General features: G+C 45.1%; 1 protein-coding gene across 3 annotated transcripts in view; it reads left to right on the forward strand.

Annotated features, from left to right (window-relative positions):
* Positions 1–24,721, forward strand: part of CADPS (calcium dependent secretion activator) — a 240,013-nt gene that overhangs the window by 68,344 nt on the left and 146,948 nt on the right. For all 3 annotated transcript variants that reach the window (XM_085300112.1, XM_085300114.1, XM_085300115.1), the window contains exon 4: positions 24,399–24,479. In XM_085300112.1, coding sequence (XP_085156238.1) covers positions 24,399–24,479 — 81 coding nt within the window. The remainder of the gene's footprint in view (positions 1–24,398; positions 24,480–24,721) is intronic.

Consider the following 24,721-nt stretch of genomic DNA (forward strand, 5'->3'; position numbering starts at 1 on the left):
TTGATACAATCATTCTATTGAATCAGGTGAAGTCTCTTGTATTTTGTAAGAATATCATAAGAATATAATTTAAAACCTCAATGTTCTTGATTTCTGATGCACAGTATCATAACTGCAACACTACTTCACTGTCTCTACTGTGTTCCCTGCAGTCTCCTGATGGCTTGGAGTCTTATTTCCTTCACCCCCCACCATTTTTTCTTTCCTTTTATTTGGGGGGGAGGGGTGGGAATTGATCAAATCAGCATAAATGCTAGGTTATCCTTCTCTGTGGGGAGAAAATTAAATCCCAATTAATTTTAAAAAAGAAGAGAAATCAAGTTGCATTTTTCTGTCACCTTCTAATTCTGTCCTTCAGTCACCTTTTTGCTCTGTCTTCCCTGTGTACTCTTCCTGAATTGACCACTTCCTGCCTAACATTGGATTTTGGCTRGGAACAGTTGTGCTCAGATGGTTAAATAGCAATTGAGTGTAAATTAGCTCAAAGAACTGTGACTGTCACTGTTTGGATTATTCCAAAATGACTTTGTGGAGGAGAGCGACTGTCAGGTCGGAGGAGAGGAGCATGTTTTGGATCCATTTGTGGGGAAGGGGGTTGGAGAGGATAGTACGGGTTGGATTAATAGAAGAGAATTGCAGTATAGGTACTAGGATATACACTATCAAAGATGTATAATAAAAATTATGGTGATTGCTTGCAAACAGGCAGCAWCAGTATTTGGGAAAGTTTCTGTTTTAAAACCCCGTATTTCTCATTAACCAACTGCAGTATTCATCGTGAGCACCGTGCAATTTTTTGTGTGACTTGGTACAAAGGGTTTCCTGTGGGAAGCCCCTGCTGCCAGCATGGTCCTTAGCAAAGCGACGGGAGAAAACCAGCTGCCTGATGGCTTGGCTAGTTGGTGTGTGGTGCTTCTCCCAGGGTGGACCAGGCGGGAATTCAGCTGCTCCCCCAAGTGCTCATGTTCGGTTGCACAACTTTGCTCCTTCCCCTTGCTTCTCTTTTACCAGCTGTGTAACTCCTGATCTTCTTTATTACCACTTAACATAGGCAATTGTTCAGGGTCGTTGCTTGGTCAATCTGTTCCGCCGTTATGTATAGTGATTACAAAACAGCTGAGAATGTCTGGCAGCCAGTAGAAATTGTATGTCTGTGGATGAAAATAGCTGAAGATACATTCAAGGAGATAATTGGGCTTATTAAACTTTCCTATCATAATGCCAGCCGTAGCTTCCTCCATTGTATATCTAAAAACATCAGCAGCATCAACGAACAAAAAATCTATTTCTATCCCAAATGCACCAGCAAAAACACTGGAATCACAGCATCAGAGTAGGGGTCCACTCTGGGGCTGTAGCATTTTAATTAATGATTTTGGGAAGACCAGGTCTGCTTCAAAAGAAGGATGTTTTTCTGGATGACAACAAAATATATTTTTTTCAGGCCAGGTCAGTGGCTATCATTGCATGAAGAGATGTATACGGTGTGAGGGGTTAGTGGCCATCATGAGAAGCACCATGTGACCTACCGTTAGTCTGGCCTTAATAGAAGTCAGGTAATTCTCCCTGATTTCTGGTGTCTGAATACCTTAGATCTTGCCTTATTTGCAGTTAGGGTAATGATAGATGCACTAGGTGATTTAGGGAAGACGAGAACAGGCTGCAAGGGCAGGAGAGCAAGCATGTCGATCTCAGTAAGATGTTTGCTATATCAGTGTGCTGCAGCGGAAGGGAATCTCTCTCTACTGTTGCGTGAAATTACTGGATGCCAGACATCAATCAAAAGTAAATCACTCCTACTCAAAGACAAGAGCTGCCAAGAAACCTTAATAACAAAACTCTCCTCTATTTGAGTAAGTCCCATGCACACTAAAAGAGGCTTCTCAGAAGAGGAGCGTCAGACTGCTAGTAGGGAATGCTCGTGAGCAGAGGAAAAAAATGGGTCAAATAAAATCCTACTGGATGACAATATTTGCCCATTCTTAACATGAAGTCACATATCACTGGAACAAACTCTATTTGATACCAGTTGTTCCATCACCAGCATGATAATCTCGTAAGGGGGCAGCCGTGCTGGTACAACAGCAGGCAGCACATGCACGACCTAGGCTCAGAACGAAGTCACCAAGCACARGAGTTCAGCGTGAAATGGGAACAGTGCCTTTCAGAAGTGACCTTAACTGTCTGCTGTTCAACTGTCGCCAGACTCTGATGCTTCTTAGATACCTGCCTTCCCCCTAGTAAGACTGAGTAAAAATCTTTCCCGCTGACCTGACGRTAGTGATCTGCATGGTACGCTTTTTCTGCCACGCTGTGATGTTCAAGGCCTTGCCACCCTTCCTYGGGGGGAAATGTGTTGCATAGCACTGTAGAACAGAAACGGGGCCAGTCTGCTTTGTTTTTCATACGGCTCTGTACAGTGGTTTGCCTACTCTTCTTCAGTGTCTGAAACAACCGTGCTACCTCTGCTTTTCTCAGTGTCCTGCAAGACAACATTTTATAGCAAACATTAGAGGAAGATCAGCTCTTTCTCTCCCCCCTACTCCTTTTTCTTTCTTCAGAAGAGGCATCAGAGTTTGTAAATGGCAATTGGTGAGCGTGCATCTTCGGAGATAGGGAGGAGTGTTGAAGAAGGGATTGGGAAGGGCTGATGAGGGCATTTTGGGGTCTGCTGAGTGAGAGTTGTGTATTAACCACCCATGTGGGATGCTGGAAAGACTGAATAGGAATTGACTTTCAGAGCAGCCTTTGAAAAGACTTAGAAGATAATTATAAATAAATGAGTCCGAACTTCTGGGAAATGCTGTTGCTAAGATGATAAGTCAGTTCTTAGATAGATATTCAGAGGAACCTTTGGTAAAATTAAGGGCATATCATTCTCCCTTTATAAGGTAGTAGGAAGACCTCTGCTATAACCAGATCTGAAATCTATGAAAAATGTGTTGGAAAGGTCTCAGAAGTCGCATGGGAGGATAAAAAAGAACTAACAGTTTGGCTTACCTGGGGAGAAGACCAGTAATCTGATCTGTTTGCAAATGTATTGGAGCAGTCTTTAACCATGCATATACAAGCGCAGTAAAACTCTGTAAGATCAAAGTAACCATCAGAAAAAAATGTTCATACTGGCATGAAGACACTTTACAAATACAAAGCCTTTGAGTGCCTCCAGGGAGACTTGCTGCACTACCCATGCTGCACTGTTGGGATGTTTGCATGCAAGCAGGAGAGTGGGTCCCAGCAAAAAGGCAGCTCCAAAATCCTTTTTGGTGTCAATGACACTGGATTACACCCTTAGCACTCTCTGGCTTTCCTGTCACTTGGTGATTGAGCCCATGTTGGCTTTTGCTACTCACGGTTAGAATTAAAATAATACAATTGCTTAACTGAACTTTTTCTAGGTTGATTATATCCTGTTGGACTGTAGCGAAGTTGTGGTGGGCTCTGAAAACTGATCCTAAGCCCTGTGAGATCTAAACTATTCCCTGGTTACCTATAGCCTCTGATTTGGAAATATTCAGCATATTAACTAGAATTGCAATGCATGAAATGCATAGTATTTCCCCCTGCAGCTTGCTTGGTGGTGCGTGGAAACATGGTGCAGTTGAGGGGACACTGGTTTGCCAGATGAAGTTTGTTATAATTTCCCATCTGCTCTGAAGCAGAAGCTATAAGGTTTATGCTGTRCAAATAGATACGTTTTTAAACATGAAATCTAGTCCAAATGGCAAATATTTTTAACGTGTGTCACTGTGCAGTCAAGATAGCTGCCAGCAGCATAAACCTGAATAATTCTACGTGATGATCAGGGTGGGGACAGGACATGTTTAGCCTCAGTGTAGTGCCAGCCTTGCAAACTAGCTACTGCCAAGTGCATCCCCTGTGCTGCTTTTGGAGAGCACCTGTGAGGAATATTGTCGCAAAGAGCAGTAGCAGGTTTGTGTTGGGTTTCTGTTCGACTGCTAATGGGGTTGGCCAGAAAATGAGCGTGGCGAGGTGTGCTAGCGCAGCCAGATGCTCTGCAAGCATGGCTGCAAATGGGCATCGCCTCTTCCACCAAAGCACYGCCCAGCTGCCTCTGCTGCAGCTCCAGTGGTTGGTCTTTCCTGGTGTTTTTATCTGACATGTGAGCAAGTTTAGCTGGAGAGGTGAAATAAATTAAAAGGAAAGGATTTTCTGCTTTGCCTATTTTTCCGCTTTCTGTGCTTCTGTAGTCTTCTCCTCTTCCAATGGTTTTCTGCATGCATKAGGCTGCGTCTCAGGGAGCTGGGCTGCTTTCCTAGCCTGCACCGTTCATCTAACCTGTGACTGCAGGCACACACCTGGCACAGCTGTGAAGCGTTTGCCTGGGTGTAAAAATGGCTCCAGAGAAGATGGAAAAGGATCATTACCTTTCCCTGGGGGGATACAGAAGAGGCGAAGTCTTCTCGCTCTATTTTTAGCCACACACTGCATGGAGCAGGCGTGGGCCCAGCCTGTAACATAGGCAGCTCCGTTCCCCACGAGGCTGAGTGCCTAATGGGGCCTGAGGATATCTCAGCAGCTGGAAGGCATTGCAACCCTTAGGGATCACCAGGGACATCTCGTAAGCCAGAAGGCGTTGCAAGCCTTTGGGATGAAGCTGTGGGTTCAGTTGAGGCTCTGCACAATGTGCCCCCTTGGGAGCACATCCTATGTTTCCTACCCGGGTGCCTGCAGCCTTCCTCAGCATTAACCCCAGTGCCAGGCAGGCAMTGTCGTGTCGGTGCTTCAGCCATCATTCTCGCCGCTGTTGTCGCGGGGCTTCTTAACGCCCGGCGGCTGTGAGCGAGGGGGACAGGTCCCTGCTGGTGCATGGAGGGCGTGCATAGCCCCTTCATGAGCACAGCAGAGAAAACAGGAGGAGACTGAGGAAGATCAGAGACCGGTGGTACCATGCCCTAAAGAAGCAGGTGCAGATTTATGTGGAGTTACATCAAAGCTTTTTATAAGCATAGGRTGGGGGCCAGGCTTGTCCCAGCCACATATCCGGAAACAGATTAAAACGTAGAGAGCAGAGCTGGGAGGAATTGCATCCACTGATGCTATTTGTTYCTAGCAGCTTATGCAGATTTGGGACAAATGAAGCAGTTTGCAGATTCTCGAGGAACTGATTGAAATGTTTCAGCAATATTTCACCATCACTCTAAAGCCAAGAAAAAAAGAAAAGGAGCKAGAAAATGAGCTTGGGACAGATCTAAACATTTTGGAAACAGAAGTATCTTAGACTGTAGAAAATTTAGTAAGGAAAATTGTCTGAAAATGAACRCTCTTTGAGGGGGTGGGATCTGTTTTGGATTTTGCTCAGCCTGTAAATGAAATGATTCAGTTATCTGGTTCAGTTATTCCCTTAGCTTTCATATAAGGTCACAGTATGATCCTCAATTTATTCTCCTGCATCGGAGAAGAAGCACTGACAGGTGATCAGAGTATTTCCCAAGTGTGCCCAGCACCGGAAAGAGCTCTCTGGGGACCTTTCCACTTTCTGCCTCCATCTTTCATAACAACKCTGCAGCGTTTGGGCTGTCGGCCCTCTTGGAGGCTGCTTTCCCACTATTGTTCCTCATAACTCCACCTGGACAGAAAGGAGGATGCAGAAGGAGCTGCTCTTCTGCACRGGCATTCAGCAAGGGGGATGAACTGACCCATGGAGTCGTTGCACTTTCATACATTATTTTTTTCAGGGTCTTGGGTGCTGGTTTTCTCCCCTTGGTTTCCATCAATCTACTTCAGAACTTACTTGACTAATAATAAGAAAAAGAGGAGAAATTTTTCAACTTAAGTTTCATTTGAGTATGATTCCACAGTGTTATAGCTACTAGCATCTGATGGTACCTTCATTTGAAGTAACAGGTTKGCTATAGCAGTGCAGTTTTGACATGGTTAAAGAGCAGGATGCAAAAAAACTGAATCCCATGAGAACACTTTAAGCATTTCTTTTCTTTCTAATGTTTTCATTGGTGACTCTTTTTTTCTGAAAAGAACTGCAGTTGCCATCTGAAATGGGCAGGTATGAACACCGCTGATCTGTAGTCACAGTTGCATTCCTTTACTCACATGTGGATTCCAGCTGCATATTGCTCCTGCTTATGAAGTGTGTTGCCTTTAGTGGAAGCTTAAAAGGAAGACCAAGAATAGAATACAGATGAAATGGGATCAGAGAGCAGGCTATCACCTTATTTTTGCAACGTATTGCCCTTCAGAAAGCATCAAGAGACCTCAGCAATAGCAGAGGATATAATGCCATGCTCTCAGAATGCCCAATATATCTTTCCTAACTCTGTAAGCAAAAGCCTCCTGCCCTGGTRACATTTTCAAAGGAAAGAGGTCATGCCTTGCTGAATGAAGTTCAAAATAAACTGCATTTCCTCAAAAAGCAGGAAATGAGAGTGCTCCTTGCAGACAAGGTATCTGGAAGAGTTATAGCAGAGCTACAGTGAAATTTGATCCACCGCCCAGCACATATCCTGTCCTTAATGAAATCATTTTTGATCTTTTGTTCACAAAATCTCTGCAGTAAAGAGTAAATCTAGATGTCTGCTGAGCTTTGGTCTGAAAAAATGCACCATTCAGGATGGTAACACAGTGTATAAAACTTGAATTACAGCTAGCAAATTACTTTCTAGATTACAATCACAGCCAAGCCCCATGRTCTGATCCACATCAACTCTTTGTAAGTCGGTGAAGAGTGATGGTTGTAAGGCAATGAGCAAGGTAGCAATGTAAGAGAAGAGCCCAACGTGTGACAGCATGTCCTTGGCTGCTATAGAAGGCAACGTAAGAAAGTGCAACTTGGAGCTACCGAAGGTGTTACAGCTGAGCTGGGTCCTGTGCTTGCAGGTAGATTTCCAACCTAGAGGTGCATAGGCTGTTGCAAGGTGTAGAGGACCTTGTGGTCTATCAGGAAGCCAGGGGGACAATTGGCCGTTTTCATGAACGCTTTGTAGCTCTCTCAGGGAGCCCCTGGACTCTTTCCTGCTTTGGTCTTCCCATCTGTAAGATGGAGTGGTAGGTGTCTGTTGCCCAGGGCTGTTTGTATTAAACAATATTGCAAAGAGCACTGGAGAGAATTGTGTGAGGTTGTAGGGGGTTCGTGTTTTAAGCATTCAACTGCAAGTTGACTCAATTCGCCATCTTGTGGTGATCCCTAACAAGGGGCCTAGGTCTGCACAGAGCAGCTCCCGAGCTTCGAGCTTCAGTTTGTGTAGAGGGACCAGAGTGGTTTGTGTAGAGGGACCAGAGTGTTGGTCCAGCAGAGGCTCAGGGGGAGGGTGGCGGGTCATCCTTCTGCAGATGTTCTTCCCAAAACTAACACACTGGGAGTGCAGGGGATTGCCGTACACCTGCGGGGGGAAACAGATCAGTTGGCAAGCTTAATATAATGATATTCTATGTGGGAAAGGATGTTAATGACAGGGAACTTGACTGACTGCATTTTTCTGCTGTATTATCTCTATTTAAATTACCTTACGTTAACTGCAGTCATATTTTGCACTGTCTGTCTGCATTGCTGAATTTTTAGATTGTTAATTTTCAATTGCAAATTGTTTAATTATATCTTTTTTTATAAATATTTATAACATGGATTAATATTTTCTGTTATGTAAGGTACAAATTCTGGAAAAACGAATTGTGCTTGCTGTTGTGCTCTTGGTCTGGTAGGAGAAGCAGATGCCTGAGCATCCTCTTACTAAAGTCCTTTGCCTCTTACAGCCAGTGCATCAGAAATCAAGGTCAGCAGAGTTTCTCTGTGCAACCACGTTCTTCAGTTGAAGCTATCTCTGTCTTACTATCAGGGACATCATTAGAATTCATTTGGTTCTCTGGCAAAAAGAAAAGCAAATATTTATTGTCCACAGTATGATAACACAGAAGAGACTCAATACTCGTGACATTTCTTGTACGTATTATCTCTATACCAACTGCTCTGCTCCTGGAGTCTGCTTTGAACATAAATTCGAGATGGAGAGCAATGGCTGTTAGCCTAAGAGGAGTTTTAAGGATCAGCTGAAACTTTCTGTACTATTTTCAGGGACTTTGAACCCGGGACTTGAATGCTTGCCCCCATTCTCGGAGGGGGATCCTCAGTGCCAGTCCTCTCCTGGCCCTGTGAAGCTACATGCAATCCATTCCCAGCAGATAAGGACGTTTGCCTTGGTGGGTCTCCTGAAGGGTTTGTGTAGTGAAGGGTCTGCTTAGCTTTAAGCACTGGCTCCCACAGTCATGTATGTGTTGAGCGAGGGTCCCTGAGGCCTGCGGAGCAGTGTTTCCTCACAACAGCCTCGGGCGCTTGCTCTGAGGGCAGGTTCCCAGCCACGTGCMTCGTGAGATTGTTCTGAAAAGCTGTTTCAGAGCATTGTCTCAAGCACGAATTCAGCAGCGCTTAAAAAAAATGTTCGCTGTCAGCCTATTGCAACAGTCTCCATCCAGCGTGGCAGCCTCACCTTACTCACTGCTTGTTATGGAAACAAACTGCAAGAAAGAGAAACATCCCAAAGGGCAGGTAATTGCTATTCAGTTGCAGCTCTCTGGGGACCAGTGCCCTGTCCTTTAGGATGCACCGTATGGCCTCCGGCAGTATCTGTGCTACCTCTGAAGATGTGACCACAGCATGTGCAGATGGAGCTCAGACAGCTTTCCTGCCGCTAGCCCAGCCGATGGGAAGGATGTCAAGAGTTAGCCACGCGAGTGCCTCAACCACATTCAGGGCGGGAAGGTGCAATAGCCGGAGAAGTCTGTGCCTGAGCTTCACAGCTGCTGTTTAAGCTTATGAGAGTAAAGCTAGCGTAGGCCTCTCTTGAAGCAGCCCACGTGACATGTCCATGAAACGGTAAGAGAGAGCTGCAGCAGCAGCTGGTCCCTGCGGGTGCATTACAGAGGGAGGCAGTGTGTGCTTCGGCTTTGCAGAAGCTACTGCTTCCAGGCTGAAGCATCTTCTACAGTTGCTATAATATTTGTGCACATAAATTATCCATATCACATTTAATATGGACATATAGCAGCGTGTGTTGTGTTGGTAGATTGCTGGCTAGACTGACCTTCTTCACSAGTGAGGTAATGAGGACATTATAGCCCATGCGAGAAGTTGCCTGATCCGCTAAGCTCTCTTCCTCCCATGTGGCACCTTATGCTGAACACCTACTCCTCTCACCTTCCAGACTAGTTGCTTCAAGATGTGTCAGATTTTGTTTCTTCATGTTTGTTTCTTTATAGCTGTGCCTCTTGTTGCTTTTCTATGTCTAATTCAAATTTTTCACATCCTTGATCTTAATGTAGATGCCAGAGCATCTTGGAACAGAGTTGTGCAGGGTTAAATTCCACATGACAGCTCCACACAGCCCTTCYCAGAAGTCGCGTACATCCATTTTGTGCCACTAGTTTTTCAGGGAGTGGAATGGGTCCAGTTGCAGGGGATGAGCCAATTAAAAAAGGCCTGTCTGATGTTCTCAATGAGTGAATCATATCGGTTCTATTTTTGGACTAAATATAGAGTGGGTTTTTTGTTGGCATTTTTTTTACAGTTCCCAGTATCCTTCTTTTCTAGCAAGAGTAATATTTTCAGGCTTCATTGAAAAATCTTGGCTTTTTCTCCACTTTTCTTTTTTAATATTACATGCTTTGACTTCAACATTTGCCTAATAGGATGTGATATGTCCAAAAAGTTGCTCTTGTTTCAGTGGCAGTTTCTCAAGAAGCATGTTTTGTGAATGAAATGCACAGTCTCACAATTCTGTGTTCAGGGTGTTTTTGGAGAAAAGGAAGTGGAGTGGCTGTACCACTAATGTTTAGTTTTTCATGTTGTTGAATGCTAATTATTTAAAAAAAGGTGGCTTTTTCAATGTGCAGTGATAAATATTGGCATAGCTATTAGAATATCTTCTGTTTAAAAATAGGAAATTCCCATAGATATAAATTTCTCTAAAGCCTTTGAATGTCTCAGAGCACAAGATACCAGGACAGTGTTCTAAGAAAGGCACGGAATTGACCTTTTAATTAGCATTATAAATACTATTATTATGTATTGACCAAAGGGACTTGCATGACGTTTCTCCTCTGGACTTTGATATCGTTTAGTGGAGTGCTGGGTGCAACCTAGAGGAGACCAAGAATAGCAGTCTCTCGGAAGTCAGCTCCCTTCTGCACACATGAGGATTCTGTGCACGCTGCTATAGGAAGAGGGATCTAAGGCAACATATCCATAGGCTTCTGAGGAAGCATGGTCCTAGTCACAGGTCTCCAGTGGGACCAGCAGCTAGTCATTTGAAAGGCATCAGCTTTATCAGTACCCTTGAGGGTTTGGTTGGCTGGACCAAGTGCTGCTAGGACTTCACTGTCGTTCAGGGCACACTCTATCTGTCTGTGTCTCAGCCCTGATTATTTACTAGTCCCATTCATGGTGAGGCATTTAATAATGGATGTGCAGTCTTTAGGAATCTGACTGCACGCATACTGGAAGCAGAGAACGCTGGCCTGTGCTTGACTTCCGTATTGGAGAAAGGGCAGCCAGGTGCTCCAGAAGGAAGACACAGTCGGCAAGGGTGGAGAGTGCTGCAGAGAGCATGTCTGGGAAAGACAGGGCTCACGTTCGAACAGCAGGCTGTGCTGCTGCTTTAGAAGCTCATTGTGATTTAAATGTCAAATTGAATTTAATCACTGTTCACAGTCATGTTCCCCCCCCCCCAAAAAAAAAAATGCCTGAAGTGAAAGGTCTACTCTAMGCCAGAGTGGCCCAATGAGCTAATGTGGTGAAGTACACTCCCTTTTGCAGTACACAAGGAAATGATGTGAGTAGCAACAGTTTGACTCCCCAGCCTAAACGTTCACTCCGCTAGTGATACTGAACAGCAGGAAACCTCTGTTTTTAGGAGAGGTTCACTTTCAGGCCTGAGCTTGCGCATGSTGTGTGCCAGTGCAGCACGGTTTGAACAGTACGCTTATGCTGGCTACCTAGCCAAATAAGAAAGTTGCAAATCTTTTAAGTATTTTATGATCTCYTTTCATTTCAGCTCACCTAGGATACTGTTCATTCAGAATACACAGCTATCTCTTTGCTTGCTATGGATTTGCTACCTAGAGTCTTAGGTCTCCTGAACACTTTCTCCTTGACCTCAAAAGAATTAGAAAGCACACCAGAAAGATTTGTTGCATCAAACCGGTGTCAAGCACATTGGCGTATTTAGGAGGACGGTCTCTTTAGGTCTCTGCGATAATCTAAACTTCATGAATCATGAAATGAAGGGCAGCACTGCGATTTTTGCTGATCTTGGTCAATGAAAAAGTGGGAGCTGAATCTTCCACTTTACATTCCTTAGCCTTCTTTTCAGCTGATCCCCAATTGTTTGGCATGAGAGGGAACCAAACCTTGTTCTCAGTGGACAAAGTCTGTGCTTTGCCAATTCTCTGCTCAGATCTTCTGCCAAAAAGGTAGGCATTCAGCTAATGTCATGCTACTTCAAGAATCAAGATCACAATTCAAATTCCAAGTTGCATACCAACACACCAAAAGCATTTATTTTGCAGAACGGCTGTCCAATTTCAGGCTACACCTTTGTGTCTGTAGAGTTTCTGTTCCAAACATGTTTTTTCTTTCAATTTTATTTTAATTCTTTGTAAGGAATGGCAGTGATTGCTGTGCGTGTGGTGATATGTAGCTATTGATTTGTTGTTTCAATTATCTCTGCATTCACCTGTATCATCATCCCTGGAAAATACTGTGTTGATGGCAATAGAAGAAGAATTTGAGTTACTTTTTTATTGAGAGAGGTCTGATCTCGCTCTCTGAAGAATRCCTGATTTCATGTCAGCACTGAGGCTAGCTAGAGAATTTTAAATTCATATATCAAGCCTGATCATTGAACCGCTGTGACAAAACTCAGAAAGCTGTCAGAGCTGGGAACTAAGCATTTTCAATTGCAGGGGACGAGCTGTGCCATAGTCTCCTTGGGGAGGAGTGATGGCAGGGTCAGAAAACTGAAGGCCTCCACTTCTGAAAGGCTTTTCCCTACAGGAACGGCACTCAGATCAGGACACCTTTTCCTCCCCAGATACCTGCCTCTGTCCCTCTGGTAAGCACCAGCAAATAGARGTTTTGACTTGAAATATGTAAATACTCTGTTACTCTGTAATGCTCACCAGAAAYTACCTCCTGTTGTTTGTGGCTTTCAGATGCTTCAGTCATAGAGGCCAGTCTAAAAATCTCTCAATAGGTCCTGAAAGTGCAAGAAAATGAAAGTTTTGTTTGCACCGAGAGAAATTAAGACCAGGCCCATAGCATATTTTAGGCAGATATGGGAAGCATATATTCTTTGCAGGACCCTTGCCCTCACTTTACCAAGTTACTTGTGCACCTCTGGGAACGTTCCCACATCTTGTTTGTATCTTAAAACCTATTGAGTGGCAACTGTGCTGGAACAGGTCCTTCTGCAAGTTGCTTTAGCTCCAAAGCCTGGGCCCCCGTTTAGAGTTGGGTGACCACTTGTTTAGCCTCAGTTCTTGCAATTTATGTTATTCTTTGTTTTTACCATTAAGCTTTTAGTCAAAACATCAGGATTTGAAGATATGTAGATCTTTCCTTCTTGTTGTTCAGGATGAGTTAATTGTAGCTAATTCTAGCTGTAAAAATGATTTGAAACTGAATATTGTAGTGCCCTGTGTATTGAAAATTCGGATGTTTCCTTTCCTACTAAAGTTTAGCTTTAAGGAAACATAAGCAAGCTAAATGTTGCAATCTGCCCTGAGCTGCATGATCCAGCAAGACCTCCAGTTTGGCCTKCGTGGTGCTTGTGCTAGGCGTATGCTCGCCACAGACCTAACAGTATTGTTATGCAATACCGTAAGAAGCGAGTATTACGGCTTGCTCCGAGGTCRGAAGCCTCTGGGCAGCTTAGTTTTTAAGCCCTTCTGGTGTCGTATAGCTCTTATGGATGGTCTTACAGAGGGATTTCTGGGGTTCGGAAGCTTTTTAAACACAGATTGAAAGGATGTTCCTTTCAAATGGAAGTGGTTTTCCATCAGTTTTTTTAAATAGCTCGCAAATCATTTGCAAAGGCATTCAACGCTTTTTCTTCCGCTCTCCGTTTTGCTGAATCTGTTTTTCGTTTATTTTGATTTATCATTCCTCATAAATCTGTAGGTATCTTTGCGCAACCTGCTGGAAAGCTGTTTGCCAGGTTTGCTTGTGTCAGCTTTCCTGGCAAAGCTGCAGACCCGATGTGTTCCCACAYGGATCGGTTACTGACCCAGTGCAAGGGGATTTCTACCCGTTTTGTACACGAGGTGGGTGCTTTGCTGCCACCTCTYCTTGCAATGCCGTGGGCATGCGCTGATGTATTAAGCAACACGCTGCAGATTAAGCAACACGCTGTGCTGGCAGCAGGTAGCCGTGCGCTGCTGCCAGCACAGAGGAGGGCRTGCAAATCCTCTACTCGTAGCAAAGAAAGGTGGTCCAGGTTGGTCACCACTTTTAATGGCAGTGAAAAAAAGTGAATCAAAAGGCAAAGATGCTGCCAGAAATCCTGTCCTGCACAGTCCTCCTCCCCTAGATGATCAGCCCTCGGACTGCTGATTCCCAGAAGCCCACACATACCATTGGGCCACACCAGCTCCTGCAGGATACCACGTGGCCAGCGCACGGRCCTGCCTGGCTGCCTTGTCTGCCCACGCTGGAGAAGGCCTTTCCCAGCTTGGTGACGGCTGGGCCACCCAAACCTACGCGTAGCTGTGCCTGGCCAGGTGGGCTTGGTGGGCAGCATCCATCCCCATCACAAGTTAATTTGGAGTTAACTTGAGGGTGGAGCTCTTGACCTTGTCTGGGAAAGCACGTGTGCTCTTGGCTTTTGYGTGCTTATGTGACATGCAAAGAGCCCAAGTGGCCAAGGCAGCTGGTAAAAAATCAGCACTATATTGCTTTGTTACGAGATTCAGCACTCAAGAGAGGAGGGGACAACTGTACATCCAGGGGTAATGTTTTCATGCAAGAACCTACGCGCAGCCCTAAAGCTTGTGATCTGTGAAATAAGATTTCTCGTCTTACAGGAGGAAACATCAGCCCTTACCAAATTGTCCTTTGCACTGTTTTAAATCACTCGCCCCCAGAACTCCTTAACCACTTTCTTACGGCAGCATTGATTCATTAGATAAGACAGAAGCTCGCTGGGAGAGCAGGAGCAGGCAGTGATCCGCAACAGCTTAGCAAGTGGCTGGCGATGCACAGCCTCGTTTGAGAGCAACCGACTTCCTGCAGAAGGTCGGATTTACATAAGGAAATGGAAAATGGTGCGGGGCTTTTCTGCAGCCCAGCTCCCGAGGAGCAGGTCCGTATTGCCTTAGGGGATGCTGAAGGCCTTGGGGTTCATCAGGGTAAGGGAGCAGCTGGGTGCGCACACACTGGGGCAGCTTAGAGCCCCTTGCTGAATTACGTAATGCATTTTTTTGAACAACGAATGACGCTGGCTGGCTTTTGCCCAGCTTAAAACTGGTTCGGCATATAGCAATTACTTTGCCAAATAGTSTAGCAGAGAATTAAAACAGTTAAGTAGAACAGCAGTCTCTTCTGCTCACAACCATCAGATAACTTTATGGGAATTTTCTCACTGGGTTGGTGTTCCCAAAGTTATATAAGATTGAATATTTTCTAGCTGGTATGCAAACATCTGCATTCTTAATTGAGCTGTTATCCTTTTCTTGCAAAGTGCCATCTAAAAGCTGTAATGTTGCTGAGCTGGAACCCTGAAGCTTTTCTGCTTTAAATCTTACTTCTTTCTGCTACAGCTGCTGGTCAAAACTACTGTGTATCTTATAAAAAAGAAAAGTTGAGTGAAGTAATAGGTGCAGTTTGTAATTCCTTAAATTAAGAGAAGTTTTGCATTGTACTGGAAATATTCTGCGTGACTCTCTGCCAAAAAGACTGATTTTAGGAAGTCTGACTGGCCAAAGGAGCCGTGTCTTTGTGTGTCTTTTAGGTGCACCGTGTCATTTGGAGAGCAGTCCTCCTGGGAATGCATCTGGGTACTTAATCACTCATCCCTACTGCAGCTCACAGAGGGCTGGTGCTGGCTGTCCCAGGCAGCAGGCACWGCCGGCTTCTCTTTCTGCCCGTTGCAGCAGTCCTGGTTACACGGACCAGTTCAAAGATAATCCCTCTGCACGTGTTTCCTCCCRGCGGCCTTGTTTGTGCTCTGCCTTGCTGTGCATTTCCGTGAAGGATATTGCCACGTGGGGAGGTGGTTTTAGGGAGATCCCTTTCCCGCGAGGAGCAAGGTGTAGAGGTGCGACCTCGCAGGGTTGCGCCAGCTGCTATTTCTGAGCGTGCAGGAGGGAGGTGCCGTTCCCCAGGGCCCAGGCAGGGCACTCAGTGCCGTGGCGGAGCGACCCGGCTGCTGCCTGCCTGCAGGTCGGCGTGGGCGCTCTGCTCTTGCCTTTTCCGCGCTGCCGCGGGTGGCAGACTCCACGGCGGCTGGGACCTGGCTGCGAGCATTGCTCCAACGCAGTGCTCTGCCTCGGCGTCCCTCCGAGACCAACAGYGTAGTCTGCCTTGGAAGATCCTCTCTGAGCAAACTGGGAAAGCAGATGTCCTCCTTTGCTGCGAGTTCTGCATGTGGTGAGGGTTTCTGAGAGCAGCTACCACAAAAGCCCTTTTTTCATTACAATCCTTCTGACTGGAGAGGGTAAATGAGGCTCACATGCTTTCTGGGAATCCACATTTTGGCTTCAGCTCCTGAAAGAAAGGATTGTCTGTGCGCAGCGAGTGACTCTCTCTCCAGTAACGGTGTGCAGCGTGTCAGACGGATTGACACCGTACTGTTACAGAGCCCTTTTAACAGGAGACAGACGTACAGAAATCCCCTCCAGTCCCACCTCATGCCAAGAAGCAATGGTGCTATAAAACTGGCAAAATTCACATGGAGGAAAACGTGCCAGGAATAACATTTGTGCAACCCATTCCCACTGCCACTGCAGCCTTGAGGCCTGAGGAAGAGGCAGGGTTTATGCRCTGGTGGTCCTCCACCTCTGTCCAAGCAGAAATTGGGGGTACTGGTGCTCCTGGAAAGGCACCTGCCTCCTGGGAAAAGGGGCTCTCTGGAGGAATTAGAAGGGAGATCCTCAACTGTCTGTCAGGGACTGAACCAAAAAGATGAATTTAGATTGTGGAAGAGAGAAGGAACATTTTCTGCATGCAGCAAAAATGCTAGGGAATGAGCATCGTCAGTCCACACAGCTCTGTGCACAGGCTTCAGCAGAGGTCGCAGGCAGATGCTGCCTTCGCTTCTGTGTTGAAAGCTGGCAGAGGGAGAAGAGGACAAAGTGAGCTTCYGCTGGCCTTACGCAGTGGATTGGAGCCCAAGGTCTTAACTCAGAGACTTTTCCTCTAAGACTCATTTTTGTCCCCAATTTCTGTGTTTCACAGTAAATATTTCTTGGAAAAAAAAAATTTAAGGGTGGGGGAAGGTCCTTCCTGTCTCCAGTACTCTCTGGAGCCCTGTTTCTAGCTCTACCAAAATCTCCTCCATTACCCCCTCCTTTCTTCAGCCGTTACTCCCCTCCTCTGCCTCATGGGCAGCGTTTTAGTGGGTGGCCAGAAAATTTGCGGGAGGACTTGCCCTGCTCGTTCCATCAGGCTCTTCTGAAATCCTCCCTTGACCAGTTGGTGTGACAGTTGTTGAATCCGCRTTTGGACTGGGTGATGGTGGTGCCCAGCCCCTTACGAGAAACGCTAATTTCGCTGACACAGGGAGGTGTATAACTCTTGAAAAGCTATCCACGTTTCCTTCTCCTCTCTGTCATTTCAAATCCCAAGACAGCTGGCGGTCCTAGGAYTGTAATTTGCTGTACAGAGGATTAGCATGTTGCTCGTGGTATTAGTGACTTAAGCTACCAAGACAGCTTAACATCATTCACATTTCCAATTTAAAAGGGTGTTCAGCATCCAACTCTGCTCAAAAAAGGGAATATTTAGATCCTCTGGTTTCTTGTTCAGAGAAGCAGAGGTCAGGACCTTGAATGCAAAACGGGGCTCTCCGTGTTCCCTTTCTTGCTAATAAAGCAGAATATTTACTTACTCATAGGCATTGCTATGGGAAAGGGATGTTACAGTTAATCCGGGTGTGTGGCACTGCGTGTGGTTTTGGATGCCACATTCCCAGTGCAGACTTGTTCGGTCTCACGGCAAAGATGTTTGCGTTGTCTCTTAGAGCAGTGGTTTCCGATATGAAACTAAGGGCTTCCTCCATGCAGTGCGTCACTTAGGGGGGCCACGCGTTTCTTTCAGCTGGAGCCCTGCATGGTGCCGCATACCGTGTGTTACTAGTATGGCTTGACTGATAGATTAATTAGTAAGTGAAGAGGCCTTATGAATTTTTCAATATTTCCTCTCACGGTGCGTTACAAAGTGAAACYGCCTTTTACTAGACGAAGATCTCTCCTAAAGCCCTACATCAAAGCGGCAGAATTGTCACCCGTATTGTGATCTTGTTCAGCCCCCACATACGGCATGTTTACTTTGAAATATTTAATCAAGCGTTTGCTGAGCTACATAGCTCATGATGCCTCAAAGGATGAGAGCTTTGAAACCCTCTCTTCACAGCGCATAAACCCAATGTGCTTAACGTGGCCCAGCTGTTTGGCTGTATTTCCGTGGACGGGTGACCAGACTGGTGCTTCAGCACYGGGGCAGTGCTCCATGTAAGCAGGTTCGGTAAGGATTTAAGCAACTCATAGCAGGTCATTTCAGCTTTGCCCTGCACGCACAGAAAATTAATTCATGAACGTGGATTTTTGGGAATCTATTTAGTTGAATGATCGTGTGCTGTACACAGGGAGCTAGAAAATGAACATGTCATTTTCTTGACTAGAAACAGAGGCTGCGAATGCCCTCCTCCGGGAAGGTACCCGACTGAGAGCAGCCAGTTTGYGCTGTGCCTTCAGCCTGATCCCCGACTGCACAAGCAGAGATCACCTGGCCTCCTGCTTGCTTAAAATGCTGGCAGGGACAGCTGATCSCTGCCGCAAGCTAGGGCACAGATCACTCCAAAGCTCCTTGGCTGCTGTTGAGCTTGTGCATGCCCTAATGCTGCGGTATTAGGCAGCTGTGRAAACTCTGGACAGAGGGAGGAAATGCAACACTTAAATTCTCTCTTGTTGTATTTCCTGGCATCTTCTGTCTTCCCTAATTCCATCTCCAATTTCTGATCCTGCAGGGCTGAAATCAGCACAAGAAGTGGCTCTTGATTTCACGGAGTCCAGGACTAAATGCTTTGACTTTCAGCGCCCTTGGTGAAGAGCTGGATTTATTTCTATTTCTGATGCAGCAAGTCTTATGTTGTAACTAAATGCACGCGTGGCTGGCACATTTAAAATGTGGTTTTCCAGAACTGCATTGCTCGTGGCTTGATTGCTGCAGGGGTGCATGGTGTAGGAGGCAGTGGTTGGATACGCAACCGCATTGTAACCTTCTGCAAAAGGAGGGAAAATGCTTTTAGAGTTATGCCTCAGGAGTCAGGATTTGATGGCATTTACTCCACTTGCTGGGAAGCAGTATTCAACACTAAAAGTGAATGACAGGAAGGGATTAAACCGTTAAAAGGTCCCAACGGTTTCTGGCTTCTTTCCTGTGGTTGATGACAATTATGCCAGCAATACCTGTCACTTCCATGTTGGGTGTTGTAAATGCCAGGCTAATAATTGCAAGTTGTATCTGTCTGTTGCATCCTGTCATTGTAAATCCCTGGAGCCTGCAAAAAAGTTCTCTCCAATAGTGCTGTTTGCTGTGGTGACTKAAACATACTGAAGCTTTGCGGTGCTGTGCCCTGAGTGCAGTATTTTAGTCTGTCCCCCTAATGTTTATATGAATTGTGTGTTGTGTTTAAATTGTCTGTGTGAGTGGGCAGGGTACCCCGTCAATATGCATTTGACGGGCCGGCCAGATCGATTCTTCTCTTATTTAACCAACTGCTGAGTGCTCCAAATCACACATTGCTTATCCTGCCGGCAGAGCTGAAACGTAGCTACYGCTTGCTCACCCGTCGTTTCCGTATTTCCTCCCGCAGAAGCAGGAGGCTTTGATCTGGTGCATCACCACTAGCTTTGGCAGTTAAGTCCTGACGGCGGAGCTGTCCCTATGGCTAATGGTGTGAAAACCGTAACCCACGCCATCCTCAGGCAGTTGCCTTGGCCAGAGGTATGAAATGGAGCAAAACGGCCTTGGGCATAATGAAGAAGAAAAACAGCGCAGCAGCCTGCTCTGCTCCCCAGGGTCGCTTTCAGAGCTGGGGCTGCGTTCCTAATGGCTTGGTTTTAAGCTGTGATAAACTGGAGCTTTAAATATATAACACTTTGACTCCAAATACAGTGGAATTTAAAGTCGCCATTAACTCTGTTAATATCCTTAAAATGCTGCAGGCTTTTTCTCAGGCAAGTGGAAGTGAGCCTGGGCTTGATGTTGTTGCAAGGCTCAGCTTAGGTCATTCACAGGCACTGTCTTGCAGGCAAACCAAATAGTTTAGGCATCGATTTGATTTGCACTTWCGCATCTTTCTTATGCAGATCTTATGACTTAATTAGGTTTGTTTGCCTTTGGAAGATGTAGAGAGATTATCTTCCATCCACTTGGGATGGAAGAAGAACATTAGGAAAAATCCTAGAATTTGATTCAGGATTATGGAAGRAAAGGTATTCTTCTAAATACAAGCAACTGTTCTTTAGCAGGGATTAAAACTGTCATCTAATCAAAATCACATGATGAAAATTATCAACCTGTTTCATATTACTAGTGTACCTTAAAATTAATTTCTTATTAGCAGTTTRTGTGTGAAGAGCTGCCTTTCAACAGATCTTTTTCTTGCAAGTGAATAGTCAGCATTTAGTTAAAAAGTATGCATATGCCTTGCTATGCATTCAGTAACAGACTAGCTGTGATACTGATAAATTTGGGGTTCCAGTCAGAATCTAATCTGCGTAATTTTATTTTACTTTTATTGTTTCACTTTAGCAGCTGTAACACCAATGTAGATAATCTCTGCAGGGCAAGCAGAGTGAACTAATGTCGTGTGTGGGTAGACCTATGAAAACATCTAATTTACCAGCAGGCAGTTGTGTAATCATCAGCTGAGAATTGCAAATTATGTACGTCATACGTTTGTGGCATGCTGCTGAAGAAAAGCCCAGTGCATATGACAAATCATATATATACTGAAATTTATAATACTTTTCACATTTGACTGGGGCAACCTTATGATTTATATCTTTGCTTTATTCATAGCACACTCATAACATAGTCATAATGCAGAACGAAACTAATTCAATTTCTCCTTGACTTTGTAAATCATTTATGTATTTGGCTGTCAAGTATTTGAATATAAAGTGGGCATACATACTGCAGAAAATAAATAGCTGATTCTCTAGTTAAGAAGTTTAGTTTTAGTGATATTAGGATCTGTTTTGCCTTACTTGGATGTTCTGTATTGCTTACATAGCATGCATTATGATTGTCCCTTGCCTTATTTCACAAGCAAAGTGTATTTTATGGGCACCAGTGTTAATCTTTTAATGGCTTCATGTAGTATTAGGACTGGGTAAAACATACTCATCTTCCTTTGATGTCAGCTCTTCCAAGGCTGGGGAGCAGTTAGTGGCTCTGAGTTGTTGGTCCTGCTGCTCTTAGCCACAAGAAGTCTTTCTGAAACAGCCAGGACAGTACATGAGGACTGCAGACAGAGACTGTCTCATTAGTACCATTCCTTAGATAACGAGAAGAAAATGTTCTGTGTGCCATGACAGGCTGTCACTAAAGCTCTTTGTGATTGGTTTTCCAAAGATCAGATTTTGCCATAGAGCTATCATGTAAAGCCATTGAAAATACAACCCAGAAATATTTCTTTTCTGTTTTTTTTCTTTATACTGGATACCAGATTACCTGGCTTCGACACATCACTAATTAATCTTGACAAGAATAGGAGCATATAGCTCTGGAAGAGAATACCTTACCTGCTCCAGCACAGATGAGGAGGCTGCCAAGGGCGTTGCCTCCTTAGAAAAACAGTCCTCTGCAGTCGCATCCTTCAGTGGCAGAGTTCTCGCCACCTGTAGCGTTGCTGGAGAACATCTGCAAAATCAAGATAGTGCTGGAGGTATTAGCCAGTTTGCTGGCTCATTATCATCCTGCAAAAACAGTGTTCCTCCAAAGCAGCGTCCTTGATTTCTAAATTTAGCATGCAAGCTATTTTGGGTAATGTGCGATTAACCTCAATTACTGTAGCTCAGATGGAATTCAAAATACTGCCCTCTCTTTCTGAGCTGCAAAGAAATGGAAATCTGGGATTGTACATTTTCTACCCTTCGTTAGGCAGCTCTGAAAGATGGTTGCAGCAGGAATTTGTCCAGATTTGTGGAAATCCATGGAAAAATTGTTGGGGGAAACAGATCCTGRAAGGTTCTGGTGGCTCGTGGCTCTGTACTAGTTGGGGGATCAGGATTATAAAGGTGAAGAAGCCAGAGTGTGAAGTGCTTATGGTGCRGTTGAAGGGAATGAAATCTAGGTGGTCAGGCCAGAGGTCACTGAAGCTTCGGCGCAATTTGGATCAGGGTCAGGACGCTTTGTGGTTTTCATGTTTTAATTAAATCTGTAATGGAGGCCTTCAAAAATTAATTTGAAATATATTTTCCCTCAGTCATAATGAATGTCAGCTCTCTGGAAAATCGTCTGTGGTGAAACATATGCAGATATATTCCTGAATCCATCCAGATATACATGGGCGTAAGCGTGTATGAGAAAAAGAGGACATTTAGGTTATWCGAGCAGACAGCTGAGAAAATGCCAGGGAACAGCTGCGGGTCTGGGGGGGAAGCAGCGTATTTCAGCACGTTCGGGAAGCTCTAACAGAAGAGCTCGTAACTCGTCAGTCTGAGAATTGAAACTTCTATCATTTCTGTAGCTGTAACTTTCCAGGCTGCACTGCACCAGCCGAGCATTTGTTCTCTAAAACAGTTTGTCTCCAGAGAAGGATAAAGCRTAGAGCGGTAGTTACAGCAACCCCAAGCCAGCTTATAAAACTCATTTATGGGTGGCTGTCGCTGCGAGAGCTAACATACAGTAGCTTGTGGCAATTTGGTTTGCTGGTAGCCAGAAGGGGTCAATAATTAGAAAAATATGGCAGCTGCCCTCGAGCCATCTGGCTGATTTGGGAACGGCTCAAGAGGTTACTTCCTCTAGGCAGTATTTGAAAAAAGGGCCAAAGATGAACTTGGAGCTTTCAGAAAAGTCGTATCTTCGCCCTGACCTTTGATTTGCCAGTCACCCATCTCCTGAAGACGTGCTAGGAAATGGGATTTGGATTTGGAGCCAGTTCTCTTGAGTATAGTGGTGTTTTCAAGAGGAGATGAACCAAAACAGTGTGGAAGTGCTAAACACCGAGCTTGATTTTATTTCTCATTAGAGGGAGCAGTGCTGGGACTACTGACTGCTGCTACATGTTTTACTGTTGTGCTGTGGCTGAAATTACCCTGCAATAGTCTAATGAGTCAGTAGACTGGAAGGCAGGTATAAAATTGCCACCTTGTTACAGCAGCTATCAGATTTTTTGATGGTCTAGTTTTGATCTTGTGCTTTTTTGTTGTTTTGTATTTTACATCCATGTATTCCCACTTAAAAAAAAAAAAAAAAAAAAGATCTAGCTGCCCTTGAATCCTATGGATGTGAAGCTGCTCTTCAGTAGTCACTGTGTCTTATGTGGATGCCGTAATCGCTTGCCTAACCGGCGCAAACAACTTTTTACCCTCAGGAGACATTTCAGAGCCAGGCAGACGCAAAACAGTGAACCACAGGATTGGGGGCAGTGTGTTGCAGAAAGGGCTCTGCTGAAAGCTGTAGGAAAGCTGATTGCATGAATTGGCGGTAGCACGGRGTTTAGTAGTACGGACGCATAAAGACAGCAAGCAGATAGTTTTACTGTGCATTTCTGTTGAACCTCTTTTGGTTTCTTTTGTCTTCTTCCAACTGCAAAGTAGGGGCAGGAGAGCAGTTGGCTTAGGCACCTGGAGTTGCTGGTGCAACCTGCTGAGGTGCCAGCAGGATTGTGGCCTCCCAAAGACCTGTGTTGCGCTYGCAGCATGTTAGGGCACTGCTGATAAATCACTGCAAAACTATTATTCCATCCAAATTCCCACCCTGAGTACTTCATGCAGTTGCTTAATATAATCAGCCACCACTGTGCCTGGTATAAATTAGCAAAGATGTGCTGAGTGGGTAGGCYGGTATCTGTGGAAAGAAGGACACTGGACTCGAACTAAAGTGTGTTTGGAGCGCTTATGGATGAAGCACAAGGATGTGGTTATGGGCCTGCAAACCATAAATAACACCTCTTTTTCTTTTTYCTTCTTGATCTGAGCAAATACGTTTTAGACGCGCTGTCTGTGCGGCGTGTGATCTCTTACTCCCCTTGAAATGATGCCACTGCCCTGCGCAGCAGCCTCTCAGATCTCTGAAACAAGCTGTGCAGCTTTGTCAAAGGGAGATTTGCCCTAGTGAAGGCTTCTGTTTTGGGCCACTGCTTTTTCAAAAGGAAAGGTCTGTGTGGAAAGCAATCTGTAGTAAGTATATGCAGCAGAAATTCCGACATGCACAAATAATTGTTTAAAGAGAAGGAAMTAAATGAAGGGAATTACCTTATTTGGAAAAAAAATGAAGAAGCCCTCACCCAGGAACRTTGTGGCAGTTTCTAGTTGCATGGTTGATCTCTGTTGAGTGTTTTTAGACATCTGCTGACCTGCACGTCCAAAACTCTCAGCTTCTCCTTCAGCCTTTATTYATTAGCTGCCACAAATGCCTTCCTCATCACTCCACACTGCTTAATTACAGGCCCTCGCAGAGCAAAGCAGTCTGAGGTGAGGCGTGCTGAGGCATTCACAGCAGCAAAAGTAACAGGAGTGAAACTCCCAGGGCAGCATGTCCCCTACTCTTCCAGACACACGGGAGAGGCAAACACAGCATTTCTTCCCAGCACTTTCCGGGTGCAGGCACACACCACCCTGCTGCTCCGAGCGGCCCCGYGCGCAGACCCAAACGTGAAGAGCTGGAGGAGGAGGTGATACCAAAAAAACAGGGTGCTCCGAGGTTTCGTCAAATGGGGCTGCTAAGTCTAATCAAAGCATGTGAAATAAAAGAAATGGCAAAGTCTTTCTTCTGGAGGACACCCTGCCTCTCTGCAGGTTCACACAGGTGTATGCATACCTTGTGTGATGCCTTCTTCCTGAGCAGGGCCCCTCAGCACTAGCTGTCTACAATTATTAATGGATAATGTAGTGCAGATGGCCAGCTGAAAAACTGAACTGCTTCTAAAGGTGCTGCATTGTTTGACTTTTTCACCTCGATTTGCTTTTTGTTTTTATTGCAGCTGGACAACCCAGATGAGCAAGCAGCGCAGATCAGACGGGAGTTAGATGGGCGTCTTCAAATGGCAGAGCAAATTGCCAAGGTAAAAATATATACATAGCACATAATAGTTTGATGCAGTCCCCAGGTTCTTTTCTTACTGAGTGGAGAAACTTGTGAAGGAATCATCAGTTAAGAGATTTTTTAACTACAAATGGAGCTGCAACTACAAACGAGGCTGTTGTGGTGTGCATTTCTTGGAATGTCCCTGATGCATTGGGGCTGAAGGTGCCTCCAGAATCCCTTATGACACCTCAGCTGTGGGGAGAATAACCTCCTGAATTG

This window comes from Rhea americana, unplaced genomic scaffold, assembly GCF_003343005.1.
Source record: "Rhea americana isolate MKP2758 unplaced genomic scaffold, rheAme1 scaffold_16, whole genome shotgun sequence".
Taxonomy (NCBI): Eukaryota; Metazoa; Chordata; class Aves; order Rheiformes; family Rheidae; genus Rhea; species Rhea americana.